Source organism: Triturus cristatus, chromosome 7, assembly GCF_964204655.1.
Source record: "Triturus cristatus chromosome 7, aTriCri1.1, whole genome shotgun sequence".
Lineage (NCBI taxonomy): Eukaryota > Metazoa > Chordata > Amphibia > Caudata > Salamandridae > Triturus > Triturus cristatus.
Window position 1 is genome coordinate 824,635,034 of NC_140590.1, and position 15,628 is coordinate 824,650,661.

General features: G+C 44.0%; 1 protein-coding gene across 3 annotated transcripts in view; it reads left to right on the forward strand.

Moving 5' to 3' along the window:
* Positions 1-13,330, forward strand: part of FLT4 (fms related receptor tyrosine kinase 4) — a 486,636-nt gene extending 473,306 nt beyond the window's left edge. For 2 of the 3 annotated variants that reach the window (XM_085617743.1, XM_085617741.1), the window contains one exon: positions 8,446-13,330. In XM_085617743.1, the coding sequence (XP_085473869.1) occupies positions 8,446-8,668 (223 nt within the window). In that variant the 3' untranslated portion in view covers positions 8,669-13,330. The remainder of the gene's footprint in view (positions 1-8,445) is intronic. The other variant, XM_085617742.1, reaches the window with a different exon arrangement.
* The last annotated feature ends 2,298 nt before the right edge of the window (positions 13,331-15,628 follow it).

Sequence of the window (15,628 nt, forward strand, 5' to 3'; positions counted from 1 at the left end):
CGGTCATCATTATGTTTGTAGTTTGAGTCCGCAGCCAATAAACGTCTGTAAGACATAGGTGGCAGAACTTGGTAGCAGGAAGCATCTCTTTAATTCTATGCCAGTGTAAGGATTTACACCGCACATGCATTCCCCAGGAACGCTCCAATCGTACGCTATACGTTCGAGCCTGAGGTGCATATCCACCGCCAGCGCGCGCCTCATCTCGACCGCAGCTGCACGTGGAAGGGCTCGAGCCCCCAGTACCTACCAACCAACCATCAAGGAAGGCTCGAGCCAGCCTACCTTCCCAGCTGCCAAGCGTCCAGCACAGTGAATCTCTCTACAACATAAACAAAGCTGGAGGCTGGACTGTTTACTTCATTCAAAAGTGGCGGGACTATTCGAAGCACAGCCTCCCTCCCACCATTCTCGAAAGTTCACCGTAGCAAAGCCACAGAGTTGTGTAATACAACTAGAGAGCTAACTTTCTACTTTAAAGAAAGAGGGTGACAGCAAAGTGCGCCATACTAGGTGAGTAAAGGCTATGCAGTATAACACATTACCCCATATAGCGAAATGAATAACGAGCAATGAAAATGCAATAGGTCTCGCCTTTGATTAAGTTAAAGCCATTTGCTTTGCTAATGGTATTGTATAGCAAAGCAAATGGCTTTAACTTAATGAAAGGCGAGACCTATTGCATTTTTAATGCTTGTGTCTTATTTCTACTGGGGGGTGCCCGCGTACTGGTCAGCTCCCCCACCGCCTTATGAGCTCTTGAGTTTCAGTGTTGCGTTGCTGCCCCCTGGCTTCTAGAGGTGTGCTGAGTTAGGAGCAACAAGGCCCTATGCTGTTAATCTGTAGCAGGGTCAGTGCACACTTCTGTAACTATTGAGGGATACCTTCCGGGTGCCAGGATACCCACCATCCCTTTCATCCCTGGTCAGACTGGAGGCATGGAACTGATGTGTTCCCTCCAGGGTGCATCAGCTTCAGTTCATTGTTTCTGGCCTTGTGTCCAGGCTGATTAGGGTCTCATACCCTTCATTTTGGTGCCCTGGTCTTATGCGGATCTGTCTTCCTTTGTGTCACCGGGGTAATTGGTAACCTTTCCTGTAGCTCTACTTGTTGCACCTTCTGGGAGCCCACGCCCTGTCTTGGTGCATTATGGGGCGCACTCAATTCTCTAAGGACAACGTGGCTGCGAGTGCCCCCCCTGCAGGGCATCAAGCAGGGCGCTGGCAGCAGAGACACAGAATATATGTACGACAATGGTGATAAACTCTTGGCTGTCATTGACGCTTCTGGGGAGCAATTGTAGGGAACAATTGACTCACTTTCCGCTGAGCTAGGTCTCATCCATGAGCATTCACAGAAGGTTTTTGAAGGGGTTACTGCCTTGGAGTCCATGGTGCAGATACTGACACAAGTGGTTCAGTCTGCGATTCATCACATATCAACTATTGAGGCACAGACTCGGTGCCTGGCCGCCCGCTTGGATGATCAGGAGGGTCGAGCCAAGCATATTAACATCTGAATTGTGGGCTACCTAAGCATGCTGAGGGGGATTCCCTGCTGGCTTTCTTGGGACCTGGCTCCAGCAGGATGTGGCCCCTAAAGGTCTCTTGAAATTCTATGCTATGAAAACAGGCTTCATTCCTATGCGTAGCACTATGCCTAACATCCAGCAATTATTCCTGGCCTTAGATTGCTGGGAGTATCTCCCACTGGAGACCTTGGTTATCCCGGTAGACATTAGGAAGGTGTTCCACTTGCTCCGCTGGGAAATCCTGTATGCTACTATACTTAACAGGGGTTTAGGTTTGCCCTTCGTCAAGTGGGCAAAGCATCTTATGGCCAGGATCCATCCTGATACTGTGATATCAGAGGCCTAACCGGTGGAGTGGAGTACTCTTAGGGTTGCCACCTTTCACCTTTGTTATTTGCGTTGGCTATGAAGCCCTTTGCCTGCACGGTTCGCCAGGGACTACACTATCAGGGCCTGGACATTGCCTCTAACTGTACTTATCTCTTTCTTTATGGGGATGACATATTATTGCACCTTATGGGGCGGTACACCGACCTCCTAGGGGTGGTAGCTGCATTATCAGACTTCAGGATTCACTCTGCACTTGAGATCAACTGGGGCAAGCCGTGTATTTATCCCTTGAGGGGGGATGCCCCTAAGCATGCTCCTATCCCCAAGGCTCTGACGTTGAGGTGGGAGCATCATATGGTGCAGGTGGAGTGGCTGTTTACCGCTCCCTGGAACTGTTGTATGAGGGGAACTTTGGGCATGTGTTGACTGGGCTGCGTCGCTCTGTTGCCTTCTAGACTACCTCTATCTGTCAGTGGCGGCGTGACCATTTCCAAGGTGATTATATTGCTGCGTCTTCTTTATCGGTTTGCAGCACTCCCGTTGGATTTGCCCCAAAGATTCTTCTGGTAGCTGGATGGTCTGCTACTCTCGCCTTATCGGGGCACTTCGCATTGCTGCATTACTTTCTGGAAGCTGCATTTGCCCTTGGCTGAGGGGGGCTTAGCTGCTCTCGGCTTGAAATTATATTGTGTGTTGGCGTAGCTTCAGTGGGTGTCACCCTGGCGAGCCTTTCTATGGGAGGGTGTAGGAGCTGCCGAGTGTGGCTCTCTTTCCATGTATTGCCTATTGGATTTTTTACTGTGGCCAACACGTGCTCCCAGAGTGCGGGCTTCGAATATCCTGATTAGGACTGCGTGTAATGTTTAGGCCCCTGCCTTACGGCAGACTCATACACCAACACTGGATTCCTGTGAGCTTCCTTTCGGTGATTAGGTGATGGGGTCGCTGGAGGGGCTAGTCGGGTCTCTGTTAGGCCTGAGCTCCCGGAGTTTCACACCATGGAATTCCACATAGTTCCCAGAAAACTCCATGGAACTCTGTGGAGCTCCACGTGCAGGCTGAGTAGTGCTCAGCCAGTGCGGCCACCCCTAATTCACAGTGCCTACGACCCGCCTCATCCCCTCGTCTTATCCCCTTGCAGCAGTCCTTGAGGTTTGGGTAACGCTTGCTGCAGTGAGTGCTGCTCAGTGCTCACATGTATGCAGAGCATAGCGATACAAACATACTATGCATATCTATTACCTTAAGTCCAGCATGCCACGTGCACAGGAGGGCGCGGTTGCTTGCAGAAGGTACTTTGCCTGCAGGCAGTGTTGTCAACGTGTTGTCAACTGTTCCCTTCCCCTCCTTCTGCACGGGCTACCAGGAGAGGCAGAGAATCGCTTTTGGAACATGGAGGTGGAGGACGACCTCCTATGCGGGGCCTCCTGTCACCCATGTTTGCCTGACAGCCTTGAATCAATGCCTGGTGTGCGTTCTCAGCCGCCCAGGTAGAACTCCCATCTTTTTGGCTAGCGCTGATCAGCTGAGGCACTTTCACTCACACTGTTTCCACCACTCAGCACACGAGCGTGAGGTGATGTCGAAACAGGGCACGGAAACCATGCATTACACAGCTCCATCTAAGGCAGGGATAAAGCAGCGGACATCTTGAACATGGCAGGATAGATGACCACAGAGAGGAGACTTCTGTGATATGTGCAACGCCATCTGCTCCCAGTCGCTGCAATGATGCAATATATACCGCCAAAGAACCCCACCAGCCCCCCCACCTGAGTGTGTTGTGTCTGGCCTACCAATATAGCGCCTCCCAGAAGAGCATTCTGTCCCCCGCCCCCAAAGAACCCCTGGTGCCACACCTGATGCAGGAACGTCTCTGTGCATGGTACACTCACTCAAATATAGTGCCGCACAGTCACTCAAAGCGCTGCGTACACGCAAATATTAAATACATCTGCACTGCTCGGTCTAGACGGGGCTCCTGCGGAGGACAAGTGGTTATGTGAACGGAGCTCCCACTCTCCCAGGGAAGCAATAAAAATCAGGGGCAAGTAATAACTATAGATGTGCTGCAAGAGCTCCGGTAAACTCTGCTCTGCCGGTAGTAGGTGGAGTTTTTCACTGAACTCCATGTTCCAAGCGGAGCTCGGAGTGACTAAAACTCCAGGAACTCTGCTGGCGGAGTGGAGTTTGCTGCCCACCCCTAGCTAGTCTCCGTGAGTGGCCAGCGGTGGGGATTGATGTCCTGGGTGCTCTTTTTTGCAGGGGGAGAAGTGTGTCCTTTTTCAGATCTCCGGGAGTCTTATGATATCCAGGTTGGCTATTTCACACTTCATGGTGTGCTGACATGCAAGATACTAAAGTGGTGGAGTGCCTGGCCTTGATCCTTGCCCACAGGCGATTGACCATGAGTTAGAAGTCTGTTGGGATTCCTGATGTCTACTGCTGATGGTTGGAGTTGACAAAGTGAGTGGACTGCGAAAGGGTGGCGATCCACCGGGAGGAGGGTCAGGGGGTTAGGAAGGTACCGATACTACCTACATGGGATACCATTTTGTTGGCCTGACCACATATGGAATGAGGGGCCGGATGCTTGGTAATGACTCCCCTTCTGGAGGATCTGTGTCTGCCTCGGACGATGCAGCGTTGAGTCCAGCCCCTGCTGGCTTTCCTGGCTTGGCAGTTCGGGCTCACTGTTCCCATGAGGTACAGGGTCAAGACTAATTTGCATATGGCCAGGTCTAAACTGGGGTGGCGTGGTGAGCAAAAGAATGATGGATTTAACCCAGATCTCTTGACTGGGGGGGTGAATGTTTTGATTGGTTCTGCATGCCGTCCATCAGTTGTGTGTCTTTTGCTTTCTCGCCCTAAGTGCACCGGGTATGCCCAAACGTGGGTCCCGGGCTCCCTGTGTCACTGGAATCAAGCTATCCTGGCTGAAAAAGGGTGACACCCCGAAACCGGTCCTAGGATGCTTGTTTTCGGGCCAGGGAGGACCTGGCTTGGCAGTTCAGGCTGGACTGTTCCCATGAGGCACAGGGTCAAGACTGATTTGCATATGGCCAGGTCTAAACTGGGGTGGCATGGTGAGCAAAAGAATGATGGATTTAACTCGGATCTCTTGACTGGGGGTGAATGTTTTGATTTGTTCTGCATTCCGTCCATCAATTGTGTGTCTTTGGCTCTCCTTAGTGGCGTTCACAATTTTCTGTTCCCTTGTTTTGCTTATCCACCCCAATTGTGAGTGGTTTACTGGAATGTGTGAATGGTGGGTATTCTGGGGGATCAGTCTTGTTTGACTGATTCTATATTTTGTACATTCCATTCTTGTGGGCTCTTAAGCCCCTTTTGTATGGTGGTGTCCTACCTCTGCTGGGTATATTGTAGTGAATGTTGTTGCTCACTGTACATTTATTATATTGTTGTATTTGACTTCTGCTGATCTGACTGTGTTCGGCCTGCCAGCAACTATGTTCTTATACACATTGGTTTGTTAAGATCTATTGTAAAACCTAATAAAATATTTGAAAAAAAAGAAGCTATGCCGCTGGGGAGGGAAGAAGACAAGAAGATTACGGAAAGCCATTGAATAAGAAGCAAGCAAATGGGAATACCAATACATTCAGCCAAAAGTAAGCAATAAACTGGCTCTAAGCCCACTGTAAGGTTTTGGTATGGTCCACAAAGGATCTTTTGACAACATGTACCCTGCCGTGTAATGGCTTTTCTTAGAAAGTGGCATAAGATGTAAAATCTTTGCAAATCATCTGCCTTTAAGTTACTCTGAAGCAATGATCCTTGAAGCACAGGTTATGAACACAATAGCAATGCCTGGCCTGTGAACACTGAAAACTCTTAGGAGCAGACTGAAACGGGTGACAAATACTTTTAAACGTTTGACAGGAAGCCTTGGGTTCATTGCTCATTGCTTAGGAGCTAAAATAGATAGTGTGCAGAGGCTGCTTGTTATATAATGAAGGGCTGACAAAGCCACAGACTAAAGTGTAATGACTATACTTTTTTGCAATGCAGTGACACAACGTTGTTGACCTACAAATCAGATGCAGTTAAAAAGTTGCCACAAGCTGGAAAGCTAACAGTTAAATACTGAGACACAGATAACAACAAAAATCATGCTGTATCATGTTGTCACATCACTTATTTTTATTCCATAATAACACGTTTTATTGTGGTTTAGGTGCATACAATGCTTTTAACTTTAAGAATGGCCATACACACAAACCTATCTATAGTGCATATCATGTCTACCCATGTTTGAATCATTTGCTTCAGTATTTTATAAGTCTTTGTAAAACAAATAATATTTTCTTTGGGTTTTACTAAGAGCAGCCACAGTTCATGTAAGTCTGCTTGTGAATCCATTGCTTATATGATCTTGTGCAGACAAATACCTGCCTGTTTGACTTGTAAAATGTAAACCTTATAAAAAATAGTATGTACGTATACAGAAAAGATTACTAAATACGGTTATTGTATTTATGTAATTACTTTGACAGCTAGGTTGCTCTTACTCTCGCATGAATATTTTCTGTTGCATACTTAGAGCTGCAAGACGGAAACAATAATTTAATGTTTCAAAGAAGTAAAATTTGCATCTCAGTCACAGAAAAGTTCAGATTGACAGTTTTCCTGTCGAGCAGACCACAAAAATACAAATGCATTGTATTGTTTTACTCTGTAACAACAACATAGCATGGGAGGCACTAGATAGGAATGTACGGACTTGGGGGCATATTATCAAGACAGGCGATACAATTATCGCCGCTTTAGCGGCAGAAAACTGCCGCTAAAACGGCGATAATGGGCTTGATAATATGCACTATGGAATTCCAATTGAAGCCCATGTTAGATGTGAAGGACATCTAACCTGGGCTTCAATTGGAATTCCATAGAGCATATTATCAAGCCCATTATCGCCGTTTTAGCGGCAGTTTTCTGCCGCTAAAGCGGCGATAATTTTATCACCTGGCTTGATAATATGCCCCATGATAAGCAGTTGCAACTAACATCTGAAGAGCTTCAGGGCATCTCCTCTGTATCACCTTTAATGCATGTGCTGCTTGCCATGGGTTGGGGACTGGTATTTTGCTTTTTATTCTTTCAGTGAAAACTGAAGACAGACTTTCTTCACCCATATTGGCAATCACAAAGAGCCTTCTTTGCTTGTGATTGCCTTTTTACCTATTGCTGCTGTCACTGCCTTACATACGGTCAAACCAGCACTGTTATAATGCACACTAAGAGTAATTTAATCTGCCAAATTATAGAGCATAATATACTATTTGTAAGTCCATTGAACCTTTATACTTATTTATTTGGAAATATTTTTATGTTTTGTTTTTACTTCTTAATTAATTATTGCAAATTATGTACTTGACACCGAAATCTCCTTCCCTGAACAACCATGAATTGTAGATTTAGAGTACTCGTATGAATAATGTAAAGGGCCATGCGATTTTAACTGGAACACCTAACTATTGGCATGTTCTCACAGCTTTGCACATAGAAATATATGTTTCGCGATTTTTTTTCGATTTAAAACTTTATCAGTCATAGACCAAAAAAGTCACAAGTCAAAATCATAGTGCGTAGGCCCAATTAAAAGTACAGTTAATACAGAGACAACGTTTAGAATACAATGTGGTCAACAAATGACATAATCATAAAGACATAGGTTAAAATAATGATTAAAAGAATCATAAGTTCAATGAGAAAATATTCTCAGCGTTAAATGACACATAACATTTACATAGTTACTAACATTTTGCCACTATGCCTAATACAAGAAACAATACCCAAATTGACAAGATTGAGTAACAGAGTTAATCTTAGCCAGAATGCAGCACACATAGAAAGAGGAAAAAACGAGGAGAAATAAAGATACTTCTCCTTGTTACTCCTTAACTGGGGAGGCATAGCATTTTGACGCATTTCCAGTTATACCACTAATGGTAAATCAGGGAATGCGCCAAAATCCATGGGTGGATGTGTGGAACACCCACGCTCCACACATGGAATGCTTCCCTGAGAAAGAGTAGTGCAAGGCAGCGATTTGCTCTGCCTTGCGTTACTCCAAATTTATCAAGCCATGCAGGGCCTTGGAATGTGACCTGGCATGGATTGATACATCTGACTTTAGTGTTGCATCGCCCTTGCGGCCCCTTGTGTGGCGCAAGGGTGACACAACACTATGATAAATGAGGGCCTAAATCTCCTGCAGAGCATTTTTACCATTAGCTAAGGTGCTTGTATATCTAAGAGCCCTAGTGTTTTCTGCAGAGGTTTGCAGGTGATTAAGTGGATGTACAAAGAACAGGCTGAGCAAATTAAACATAAAGGAATGTGACTAAATGTTAGATGGTGCAGGCAAAAGCACAAACAGCACAGGTCTTAATTTCCAAAACAGTGGTGAGGATGTATTCTAGGAGTTTGGAGATTTCCAGGTAGTATCAAATGGTGGTGGATGGGTAGCTTTCTAAAATGATGTTAGCTGCATTGTTTTATATTTTTTATTTAATGTATTTTTATCTTCATTTAGAGCTGACCTTGTGTTTCCTCCACAGCAGTAATGGGTCCAATGAGTTTGTGTCTGAGCACCCGGGCCACAGGAGGAGGTGTCGGCCACCCTATCACTCACCTGTCGGAGGACAGACGTTCTACAACAGTGAGTACGATGAATTATCAGAACACTCTGGAGGGCCACTGGAGGAGGACAGCTGCACACCGCCAGGGGAGACCACCAGCCCCAGGACCATCCATTCCTCCTTCTTCTCAGATGACTACTGAAGCCATCAGGCCATTAAGGCTGGTGTCAAGGCACCAGGACATCTTACTCTCTTCCCATTGCCCTGTGCTCGCCATAAACTCTAACTGCAGCACAAAGCTTTCTCTTCTGAATTATGGGACACCTCTGGAAACTAAATGGAGGCTGGAGATTCAACACCAGCAGAGACAGAAGAGTGGAAATATTCTGAAAACAAACATGATATGCCTGCGGCCAGTTTTCCTTTTTGGGAAGGTCTACTAACATAACCAAAGCAAATGGAAGATATAGCAGAAGAGGAGGGGAAAGGAGGCAACCCATCCGTCAAGGTCAAAGAGTCCTTGTATTCACTCTACCACAGGTTTAGAAATCAATCTCTCTGATTGGTTGTGTTTTAAACCTCATGGGCTTCGATGGCCCATGATAACCCGTGATCTATCCGACTTGCCTATTGGTCATGTGGTTGCAGAACTGTTTATTCCCACTTTAAGACAATAAGGTGCTGCTACGTCATGGGTAAGAAGGAGCTGGCCACACTTAATGTAGCATGCTGGACTGGAGGGCATGACTCTGGCATTTGTAAGGATGGCTCCAACAATCAGGAGGCCTGACTTGCTGTACCCTGTGGAAAATTGCTGCCGCTGGGGGCTATTACTCATCTGTCAATGTGCCTGTCACCGGTCCTATTTCAATCTGTCAATGTGCCTGTCACCGGTCCTATTTCAATCTGTCAATGTGCCTGTCACCGGTCCTATTTCAATCTACTTTCCACCTAAATGCTTCTTCTGGCCCATTGGCAATGGAGACCACTTGTAGATGCTTGTGGAGCAGTGCCTGATTTCGAGCCAGATTTGTAATCATTAATACTCAAGGTTTTGCAGCAAAAGTCACAGTATAAGTCTAGAGGTCCTTTTCCGTGGTTGTATGAAAGAGCTAACACAGTCAACAGTGAACAGTCTGCGGAAGTGAACCAAACTATGCTTATGCACATATTTATACCGCTACACAAACGTGAGCTGTCTCATAACAAGCGACATACACACATTACAGTCTTTCTTGGTGGCAAGAGAAAGGGTGAAAAAGTCTATCCCTTTAGGGATAAGCAGCACTGCATTGGTTTTGGGGGATGCGAAACAAGTGCTCACAAAAAGAAGGTGCAAAAGCAAGCAGATGGACTGCATCTTTCAAGAAGGTCACCTGCGCAGGAAAAGCATTTCTAAATATGTGTCTGCCCCACTTCCTCTCAGATAATAAAACAGGATCCATAATGCTCCCTGGTCCCTCCCTTCAGTTAATGTCCAGCAGCACATCAGGCAATGAAGATGCCCTGCTGCCATATGGTGTGTTTTTCAACAATATGCAACACGTTCTTGCCATAATTGGATTTACAATATCCATAAATTGTAACAATACCCAAGTACAGAATCCACCTTCTCAAAAAGCTGCCCGCCCTGCCTGTACTCACCTTGGAAATCTGCCACAGCTATAAATGTGGCTACAAAATGGGGTTGGTGTGTTTGTGGTCATGTAATCTATGCCTTTGTTTCGCCCACCGGTAAAGAGAATCAAGGGTGTGGGTGTCTGGCTGTTATCCTCAGAAGCCCCCATTCTAAGCTGGACCACAACAGATCAATTTGTAGTTGGTAATACTAATGGTTTAGAGTTTTGGAACACACTGACCAAACTCACTAAGTGTTTCCACTCTCATGGTTTACCTCCTGTGCCTAGCAAGACCTAGATGTGGAGACAGACCCAGGGGAAGGCGGCATGCGTTTCATCAGAGGCAAGACACAGGTGAACTGTAAAACAGTTTTGTGGGTCAATGGATTTCCAGCAAAGGGTTGGGTTTCACAGATCCAAATTCACAGTAGGTGCAACTCGGCCTGTCATCTTTACGAACACGATTAATTAACACTAAGAGGGAGAGAGCGATCTGTCATGAGTGCTTTGAGATGCAAGTAACAAAGTGAAGGAGGGCATAGGCAACCAAGTATGCTAAGTCTGCACCCCTTGATAAAAACATAAAGACATGGATTACCCACAAAACATGTTCCTCAAGATGGCGCTAAACACAACCTTCAACTTTCTCATCTGAATATAGCTAAGTGGAAAAGAAGCCCAGGGGAAGGATGCGCTTTCAAAACCCCCATGGTTGAACTGGTCAGTCTTATTTTATCTTTAATAAATCTCCATGAAATCATTGCATTCAGAGTATCATTGGTGCGATGGTTTTCTGGATAATCCCGAGGCTTATTGCCTGAACTGAATAAAAACATTCCTGAGCCACATCCGGAGAGCTGGAGCTTCATGTATAGAAGAAAATACCATTTGTAAACCTTTTAATGTCGGATTACTGCAATCCCAAATATTATTTCTAAACATATAGTACCATTGGGTGAAGATTGTCTATTATGAATTCCAATGGAGCGATAATTGTGTTAACGTCATTTAGGTTAAGATATTTGTGTCAGACAATATTCAGGTAGCACACCTTCAAAACAAATGATTTACTCTTTTTTTAGATTTCAACTTGGTCCAAAATGCACTGAGATATGCGTAAGAATTCCTTAAAAAACATAATCGAAAAATGGCATTTACTCTTGGGCTTCGTGTACCTTGAAGCCGGGGTAACAAATAGTTAACTTGCAGACTGAAAGCAATGGAGGCTGTCAGCTGCCATTCTGTCATAATCAGGCAATGGTCAAAAGCTTGAATTAGTTGGAAAACTGAAATACTTCAGCAAAAAATGCAATTAAAAATCAGGCATTACGAGAACAAAGACTGAAAATGCTACGAGACATTTAAATTAAACTACGTAAGATGTAAGGTTATGATATGGGTTAGGGAAAGTTTAGCATTAGGTGAAGGGGTAGGTCTAGCTTTATGAAACGGCGAGTGTGATCAGAAGGGTGTGTATTGGGGCCAGGTTAAATGGAGGGTGGGTGTTAGAATTAAAGGATAATTTTAGGGTTACGGTCAATTAAAAGCAAACGTGTCCCATATGTGGTTTCTTTGTAATATGGGATACTACCCCTTTTCTAGGATACTTCTGTGTCCCAACAAATGTACGGCATGACCTCAAACACACCCCTGGGTGTCAGCCTGGAACGCCCTCCCTCTCCACCTCAGACAGATAACATCGCTCCCCATCTTCACAAGAAACCTCAAAACCTGGCTCTTCGACAGACCCCCTCCTTGATGGACTGGAACCTGTGAACACCCCCCTCCCCACAACCCCCAGCGCCTTGAGACCCTTACGGGTGAGTAGTCGCGCTTAACAAACACCTGCTTTGATTCGATCCTTCCTCACTGATGATGAAGTATGACACTCAGGGGTGCTTGTGAGGTCTTGCAGTACATTTTTATAAACATCCCTTAGGTCCACTTGTTTTTTACAGATTGGGACACAGAAGTATCTTGGAAAAAGGGTAGTATCTCATATGAGAGGGAAAACATGTATAGCCCAAATCCATCTCTCTTTCCCGCTACCCTTCCTCTGTGAGGTGTATGTGTGCATCATTCAGGGTGAGCCTTAGATCAGCCTTAGAGATGTGGTAAGGGTGAAAGTGTGGATAGTATTATACATAGAATTAAGGGTTGTATTTAAGTTAGTGCTAAGAGTTCGGATGGAATATGGCATGGTATAAGTAATGGGGTTCGTTCTAGGGTTAGGGTGCATTCGGTGCGGGAAAGTGATGGGGTTATGGGTGCCATGCTGAATGGGTGAGTACCTTTGAAAACCTAGTTTACTGTTTGAAAAATGTCAAATCAAAAAAATCTAACTTTTGGCTCAAACTAATTGCCAGTTCCTCAGGCTGCATTACATTTCGAACTGTACATTTCTCACTTCTGACTTAAATGTATAGCCTTTCTAACTTTTAATTTGAAACTCAGAGTCAATCAGTCTCTGCTAGGGTAAGTTGGTGCAGAAGGACGCTCTGAGCAGTTATTGAGAAGAGCATAGTGACCACAAGCATCCGAAGTCAGGCACTATCTTCTAACAGAAGTATCTCGTCCCACTTAAAAAAAGAAAAAGGGCCATAGTGAGGTTTGCAGGTGGGAGGTGGGCTTGGAAATTATTGATTTTAGTGCCCAAGTTTACCTTTTTATTGCACCTTTTCAAAGCACCACATTGAGGATGGAGTTTATAAAATCGCAACTACAACAAACTTTCCTTCAAAAGCAACAGGTAAGGGGAAGCCCAGAGGTGTCTTTATTTCATATTGAATGCAGTCCTTTAGGAACATGGGCTGGGCTCTCCTTCAACAAGTGTGCATTCAAATGGGTTCCTTTAAAACAAATAATATATATTTTATGTATGAATATTGTGGTTTATCTTGTCTGCTATTGTTTTCCAGTGTATAAATCCATGTATTTTTCCTTAAGCAAATTACCATATGAGTCAGCGACATATACAGTACGAACGTGTAACAGTGTTTTTTTTCCAACAGATATGTATGTAATAATGTACACTGCATTGCTCTTTGATCAGTCCCTGTTTTGGCTAAGCTCCCTTGGATATTCTTTTTCGGTATGAGGCAAAAATACTGTTTATTGGCCCTCATAAGGACTACTTGCAGGCCTGTGCTGCACTAAAGACAATTTAACCAAAACAATTTAACCAAAAAATGGAAAAATATTTTTAAAACAAAAATCATAAACGCAAATAAAAGTAGAATCGTGAATTATTTTCAGTGAGTCTTTCTGTCTTGCAAAATGTGCTTGTGATAGCAGATGAAAGTTACAGCATGATTTGAGAATGTTATAAACAGCTTTATTACATTTACAATGCGAGTGATTTCTTAAATGTGTTATCTGTTTTGATTGTCAATTTATTATTGAGAAGAAAAAGAAGGGCCCATTATGAAGAAGTGAGATAGCTCCGTTGGTGAAGCGCCTGCAGTAGAAACGTTTGTGTAATCTGCAAAATCACAGGTTCAGATGTTGGTGGGCTGACTCTGCTTTCCACTCTGCTTCATATTGCTTCGACATAATGTAATAGTTACAATGGATATTTAAAGCACCCTGAAGCTTCAAGACTGTACACTTACCTTAAATCGAACAAACCTGATTTGAGTCAGCTTTGTGGCTTCATGTTCTTATTAATAAGCTTCAAAGGTATCGGCAAGTGCTTCCTTCTCTTAAATTCTAGCATTACCTTACCTTATTTACCTTACTTTTCCAAAAGAAGGAATGATGATAAAGATGTTTGCCACTAAGCCACCTTACCAACCCTCTAAACGCGGATCAAAGAAGTGTAGAATAAGGTGGCAGTAATAGTCGCAAGTGTCCAAAGGCAAAATTCCTTAACAAGACAATTCTTAGATGAAAAATCACCACAACAAAAAAAAGTATCTTTAAAAAAATGCTCAATCAGTTTATTTGAAACAACAAACAAAAAAGCAAAAGAAAACTCCAGAGCCAAAAGGCTTGAAGACACAAAGGACTGCAGTTAAAAGTGGGAGTGGAACATGGCGAAGAGCGAGTACCTCGAAGTTCTAACTAGCCTTTCAGATGGTTCAAGTGCTGCTTCTCACTGTGCTGTCCTGGAAGGGAAGATCAACCATCTTGCGTTTTTAATACCTAGAATGGTTTTATGCCTTCATTGCCATGGGGATTGGAAAAAACTGTTTATACTTTCAATGTGTTACTTTTCTTGCCATGGTATCTTGTCCGATATCAGTGATGTGGTGCGAGACATTCAGCTTCTGTACCAGTAGTACTGCATTCCCTGTGCACCATACAGGGGCGGAACACCTCTCCATGCTTGGAGATGCATGCTCCTCCCATTCAAAGTCCTGTATGACTACCTGAAGCTGCCATGTTGTGGGGGCACCATTCCCCTACCCTATATTCTCCAAGTTGTAAGAAGTCATTGCAGCATGTTAGTCTGCTAATTTGTGGGTGGTATGCTATCATAATTAACAGTTACATTAATGGCATTCCATCGTCTGGTCCACCGAAGCGCACCACGTTTGAAATGTACATTATATAAGAATGGGTGTTGAGGTGAACATATGTAGCACTATAAGTTTCAGTTTGATGGATTCTGTCACATAGTTTTACAAACTGCACATTATTTATGGGATGAAGTATTCCCCTGCTGTACATTATAAGGATATTGCAAATCACTAAGGAGTTTTGTGACCATATAGATGAAAGAGGCCGAAGACAAAGTTCTTTTATAAGGCCATGGAACTCTGATGGAACTTGCAATATCCTTTTAAGTATAGCGGAGGGTATTTTACTCCTTGTCACAAACCACCTAAAACCCTGGTGTCTTGCACATTCATATGCAAAGAGAGTATGGTTGCAGTCATGAAGAATAAAAGCAGGATCTATAGTGTTAATGCTTTGGCCCAGAATGTGTAGAAACATGCACAAAGATCCTGTCTTTCTGTAATGATTTAGAAAGCAAACATAATAATGTTGCCATAAATATATTCTTTGTTTTGATCACTGTACTTATGCTGAGTGACATGCCTGTCACCTTGGCGGTGGGCTCTGAGAGCAGGCAGTCTGATGTTGCAGCTCAACTGTAATAAATTATTACAGTTGAACAGTTGTGTTATTACAGGTGACTAGAGAAGTCACAATACGGCAGTAATCAGGAAATTAGAGAAAGGCTTATGTATATGGATTGCAGGCTACCATGTATTATAAAATGATATATGATTATAAAACTGCAATAGTGTAAGAAAGTGCCTCTTTTTGTATGATCACCCCAAAATATTTGGACTGATGATGATGTGTTTTTGAACTCTGAAGTGCAAGGGACCTGGCTGACCGGGCCCCGCTGCATGTGCTCTGACCCCTCAATGTGTATGTGCAATTGGCTAATCCCTGATTGGTATTTTTAACTTACTTATAATTCCCAATATATGATCCAAAGTGTATCCAGGCCTAAGAGTTAATCACCTCTAGTGGACTGCAGCACCTAGTGTGCCACCACTACAGTGCCAAGGTGAAAACATGGCTCTAGG